General features: G+C 35.8%; 1 protein-coding gene across 1 annotated transcript; it reads right to left on the minus strand.

Annotated features, from left to right (window-relative positions):
- Positions 1 to 750: 750 nt before the first annotated feature.
- Positions 751 to 1,566, minus strand: LOC120088939 (protein FAR-RED ELONGATED HYPOCOTYL 3-like). Its single transcript, XM_039046377.1, has one exon. The coding sequence runs from the start codon at positions 1,564 to 1,566 to the stop codon at positions 751 to 753; it is 816 nt and encodes a 271-aa protein (XP_038902305.1).
- Positions 1,567 to 6,279: the final 4,713 nt, after the last annotated feature.

Raw genomic sequence — 6,279 nt, forward strand, 5'->3', positions numbered from 1 at the left:
TTTGCAATAACTCAGGATAAGATGGCTGACTATAGGATGCAATTAGCATATCAATTGTGGACGAACACACCATATTATTGACGTACATATTTATTATGTATATTATGTATATTATTGATGTAATTTTACTAACATGTTATTTAAATTGTCAGTGTAGAACTACCATGAATATAGAAGATTCATTCATGAATGGACAAGTTAAATTAAACTTATAAAAAGGAGTGCGAGATAAGCGAGACATATGAAGAGATTCATAAATAGAAAAACTTTAGTAATCAAACTTATAAGCGAGATATTTTAAGAGGGATTCCATGTGATAGCGAGATTAGCGAGAGCGAGATTCACGAGAGCGAGACGTTTCCAGAATGGTTCACGAATAGCCAACAATTTAATCACACTTATAAAAAAGAGAGCGAGATAAGCGAGACATCTAAAGAGATTCATGAATAGACAAACTTTAGTAATCAAACTTATAAGCGAACATGGCATACCAAGTAAGTCAAATTCCTTGTATGTGCATTCATTCCCATGGAGGTTCACAATACCGTCCAATCGATTGTCCCGCACATGGATCCTATAACAATCAATCAGCTTAACTCGATATTGTCTGCCCTTGTCACACTCAGTTGCTAATCGATTTTCAAAGTAGTCCGAGTGTGACGTCGTTCGAGATGCCCAATAATTTCTCTGTTCATAAAACTATGACTGGATGAGGCCTCGAACATGTTCCAACAAGCACATTATGGGTAGCTATCGATATTCTTTGGTCAATGAATTGAAACACTCTGCACTATTGGACGTCATGTTATCGTATCTTCGTTCTGTTTGGTAAACACGCGCCCACCTTTCAAGACCAATATCCTCTAAATGTGCTTGAAACTTTGACATGCGAAATGCCCTGGCTACATCCTTGAACATCCCAACAATCTTTCTGTCCTTAAAGTTGGAAAGAATATTATTTTCTAGGTGATAGGTGCACAATCCATGAAGTGCTGTGGGAAAAACTGTACGAATGGTATTGCCAATAGATACCACTCGATCGGACACGGACACCAAGTTAGGGAGTTCTTCAATGGCACACTTCAAGTTCGACATAAACCACTTCCAAGGTCGATCAGTTTCATTGTCTACTATGGCATATACTAGTGGATAAACTTGATTGTTGCCATCCATGGAGACGCCGACCAACATGATCCCTTTGTATTTTCCTTTCAGATGCGATCCATCAACAATTATCACAGGCCAGCAACTTGAAAAACCTCTAATACAAGGTCCTAATGCCATAAACATGTACTTGAAATGGACATCATTTTCAAGTTCGATTCCAAACCTTGTACCTGGATTCTCCATCTTTAACGCTTCACCATATGCATGTAAAATAGCGTACGACTCTTCTAGAGTACCCCTGGCGAGAGCATAAGCGGTTTCTCTTGCACGCCACGCCTTATCATAACTTATATTTACGCCGTACTCTTTCCTCATATTCTCAACAATGTGACGAGGCTTATAAACACGTCCTATGCCTATAAACTTGTCTTTGATTAGTTCACTAATTACCGCAACCATTGCTTGTCTGTGGTCATGATCTTAAATATGTCATACCCTGGAATTTTAACTGCACGAAGGCTCCATTTACAATTATCCTCTATACATTTAACAATAAACAAAGACTTAGTTGACTTCCTTACCTTATATTCAAAATTATTATTTATGCACAGAATAGAGAATCTCATTTTTAAATCACTTTTACTAAAAAAAAAAAATTTGACCAACTACAAAATTTGTCTCGGATGAAGAGGTGCTAGGCATAATCAATTCCCCTCTAGGATATGAAGATATGGAATTCAATCCTGCTGATCTCTCAGTAACAGCCACTATAGGTCTATACACTTTTGAAGGACCACAGTCCATAGAATTCAATCCTACTGATCTTTCATTATAACCACAAAAAGATCACGCTCTTCTGAAGGACCACAATCCATAAAATTCAAGTCTGCTGATCTCTCATTACCAAACACAGGTCTGTTATATTGAGTTTCTCTTTCCAAGTCCACTACACGAATACTGTCATTGTCTATTGATAATGTTAATGGTTGAGTGTTCATAGACAATGGAATATCACCCTCTTTTCGATTAACTCATATGATGCCTCGTATTGTCTATCTACACCTATACCATCATGACTCATATTCACATTTTCGTCGTGGTATGATTTTAGCATTACATATAGATGAACTCTAGAAAGATCGTCCCGGCAAAAAAGGAAATAAACATCACCGTCATTCCGTATGTACTGTGGAGGGGCTTCAAAGTCAAGCTTATATTTAACTCTCATAACAACATCAAACGCTGAGCAACTTACATTTACAACCCTGTAAATGTGAGCTTTAAGTTCTTCATACTTCAAGGTAATAGGCACAACGATTCCTATTAGCTCGCCTCCAACAAACAAATTTTGGTGCTTATCCTAATGACCTCCGTATCGAATTAGTACACACTTTTCTGTCATCCTACAAAGCAAGAGAACATTTTTTATTAAGCAGATAGTAATACACATGGATCTCTCTCGCTGTCGCTCCCAAGTGCTCTTGCTCCCAATTTCTCTCGCTCTTGCTGTATCTTGCTCTCGCTCTCACTCTCTCGCAGCTCTCACTCTCGCGCCTCTCACTGTCGCTCAATCTCACTCCCTCGCTATCGCTCAATGTCGCTCTCTCCACCTTTCTCGCTGTCGCTCTCTCTCTCCACCTTTCACATTGTCGCTCTTTCTCACACCCCTTTCGTTATGCTATTTACAATGTCTATTTACATACCTTTTTTGAGACCACGTTTCTACAAACACCAATGAAACCAAGTTCAAGAAAAGTCTGTTCCGTTCTGAAAAACCAGTAAATTCCATTTGGTTCCGAAAAACTCCGTTCTGAAAAACCTCATTCAATAAATCTCCGTTCAACAAAATGACAGTTCAAATGAAGTTTAGATTTTAAAGAATTCACCATTACATATTTTGCTGTGTGTTAACGATTTTAAGTTGTAGACAGATTTCGTGAAAATTGTCAAATCAATCGTATAGTGACAAACAATCACATCACAATGGAAGATGAACAGATAGCGAGAGCGAAATCCAAGTAGCGAGCGAGACGGTTATCAGGGGCAATTCATGTAATCTCATACCGTGATGATGTAAGCAAAGGGTCAATTGACATTATTTTTTAAAAATAGGTCATTTAACATTTTGGACCAAAAAATTGGATGATCCGTACAAATTTCCGTCGAAGGAGGCGTCGTTCAAGACTTGACTGAAGATTGAAGGTGGCTTTTGAAGTTGCTTGGAAGTAGAAGCTCCAGTGTGAGGTAGCCTTTTGGTTTCATAGTCTGTATTCTCTCTTTCTCTCTTTTTCTATGTTTGATTTCTGTTCGTGATTGGGGTTTTGATTTATGCTCATGAACTGGAGCTTAAAAGCTCGTAGATTCCATTGTTTATTCTCAATGAAATTTACCCCAAAAGAACCTAACAAATTATTGGCTCCTCTTTTATACCAATTTTCTGCCTCTGTTTCCCTGTTTTAATTGCTCTGTTCTGGATTCTCTTCTTATTTGCCTGAAATTTTCGATTTGTCACCATTTGCTACATTTTCTTTATTCTATGAATTTATGAGTGAGTGCCGTTGGAATCACTTTCAAATCCACCAAAAAAATGACATTCTCAAGCTTGTTTTGATAAGACAACGCTCACTTTAACATTACCTTGTATTCATCTTGATGGGGTTTCTCTAGTTTTGCCCAAGAATTTAGTGGTGTTTGAAGCAATGGCAAAGCGGAATCTGCCTTGTTTAGCCAATTACACCACGCTAATGAATGGGCTATTGAGAAATTCAAAAGACCTGAATATTTTGGAGTAAATAGAGATTGTTAATCACCATTTAAATGGTGAAGTAGAGGTGTTTAATGAGGTTGAAAACTCAACCAGCAGCTTGAAGAAAGACAACATTTTGAAAATCCATCTCAAGAGTGGTTTTAATAATAAGAGTTGGAAGGTGGCCTAGAGGTGTTTATGGTGTAATTTTTAATTAATCTGAAATTATTGAAATTATTAGAAGGGTTCTGTCGGTATTGGCAGATCAAGTTTACTGCCAATGAAAATAATCGTAGAGAATTGAACTCAATAAAATTTCTCTGTGTTACTAAAATGTGAATAATTGTGTGCTCAAATAATATTTGAGGTATGTTTATGTGAACAAAGTTTTATTTGAAGCTTGTTGTGTGATTTAGATGTTTATTATTCGTTGAAAAATAGATTTTGATCTTGTTTATATATATAATCGGTAGCTCATTCACATCCTTTTTGTTTCTTTTTTTTTAGAGATTTTGTTTGTAGGTTGGCTTCTTGGTTAAGTTCCTTGAAGGTATGTACATTTTCGCATTTGATTTTTTAGCCTTCTTGCATTTAATTTTTAGTTGAAATTTTGTTATTGAGCATGTTGATAAAATAATGGATATTATTTGTTTGATTAAATTGTGATGTTATCCTTTCATTTTTTTTTTTTTTTTTTTTTTGCATGGGATAAAATATGGATAAAAGATGGACAAAATTTTGAAATAGATTATGCAAAGAATATACAGACAGAATAAAATAATTTATTAGTTTGGCAAAGGAGCATGTTGATAAGAGAGGGTATACACGTTGTCCATGCAACAATTGTCAAAATGTCATAATGAAAAGATTTTGTAATGTTGAAAGTGATTTATATAGATAAGGAATGGTTGTTACCTATGATAGATGGATTTATCATGGAGAAACTCTAGGCTTTTCTTTTTTGGAGTATACAGAAATCATAGAGATAATGAATCTATAGAGCCTAATCATGAAAATCTAGTTAATGAAAATGTGAATTGTTGACCGATTTAATTGTTGGGATTGGTGTCCTAATTCTCCCACAGTCTCGTAGTTTGTAGACATTGTACACACATTGTTATTAATAAAATAAGAGTTATTTTATTTGCATTTACTCATATCCAATAAACAAAGATCTATGGTTATTTTATGTAAACTTAAGCATGTATATGAGATATACAAGTGGATCATGCCTTAAGTAATAACCTAAATAGTCTATAGTATACGGATAAAGGAGTGATACCTTATCCTGGTGACACTACGGATACAGCTCGCTTTGTAGATAGTTACAAGTGTTGTGACATACTATAAATGGTCTGATCCTGACCATTCAAGTGGAGACATGCGGGTGGGGTGTCCTATACAAAGAGTTTGTATAAGATCGGACTACGAGATGATTAGTCTCTTTATATAACGTTGTTGATAATTGAGACTTACATCTCATTAAAATGACCATAGGTGACATGACCTTAATCCTGAGTGTTTTGGGAACTCCTGCCTACGAGGACGGTCCTTTGATTAGTATGGGTGAGAGTGGCCAGCTTGTCAACTCAACAAGCCTATCTTTTTGGGGATTTGTCTGATTGGGGAGTTGGGAACTCAGTTACACAAGATGAAATCACTCATTCCCTAAAGTAGGGGTAAGTAGATAGATTGCTTCATTAAGGGCTGATTTCGAGTCTTGAATATAATGGCGACATCCTCTCTTTCGAAGAGATGACCCAATCATAGTAGGACTATGACTTATTATTCATTAGAGGAATCAGTGGTACTTAAGGAGTTAGATGTAACTACAGGGGCAAAATGGTAAATCGGCCCAACTGTACTTACGAGCGATTTGTGAAGGGTTATCACACTGTTGATTGGTTGATATGGACACAGAAATATATCTGTAGTGAGAAGAGTGCAATTGTCGGTCTTTAATAGAGTGCTCGGCAGTTAACAAAGGGTGGATCCGGTGACTAAAGAGTTTAGTCAATTATTCACGTACTGTTGGAGCTTCAAGCTACAGGTCCATAAGGTCCCCTTGGTAGCTCAATGGGTTCAAGTTGAGAATCAGATTTTGGGGTTAGTTTGAAGTGTTCAAATTAACAAGAGGAAATTCAATTATATGTGATATAATTGGTGTGATGTATGAGATACATTACTTGGAGGAATTAATGTAAATATGATTTACATTAAGTACCATAAAATAGAAAAAGAACTATAGTTTGTATGTTTTATAAGATGAAATATTAAAACTATAGGTATGCTAAATTGGTTATCATATTTATTTATAATTTATTAATTATATGATAATTAATTCTTTTTCTCTAATAACCGATTGAGTGGGGAGTTATTAGAAGTTTTATGGTAACCGTGAGATAAAAAGAAATTTTTTTTCCTAA

Source organism: Benincasa hispida, chromosome 10, assembly GCF_027475165.1.
Source record: "Benincasa hispida cultivar pf3 chromosome 10, pf3_genome.v1.1, whole genome shotgun sequence".
In the NCBI taxonomy this organism is placed as follows: Eukaryota; Viridiplantae; Streptophyta; class Magnoliopsida; order Cucurbitales; family Cucurbitaceae; genus Benincasa; species Benincasa hispida.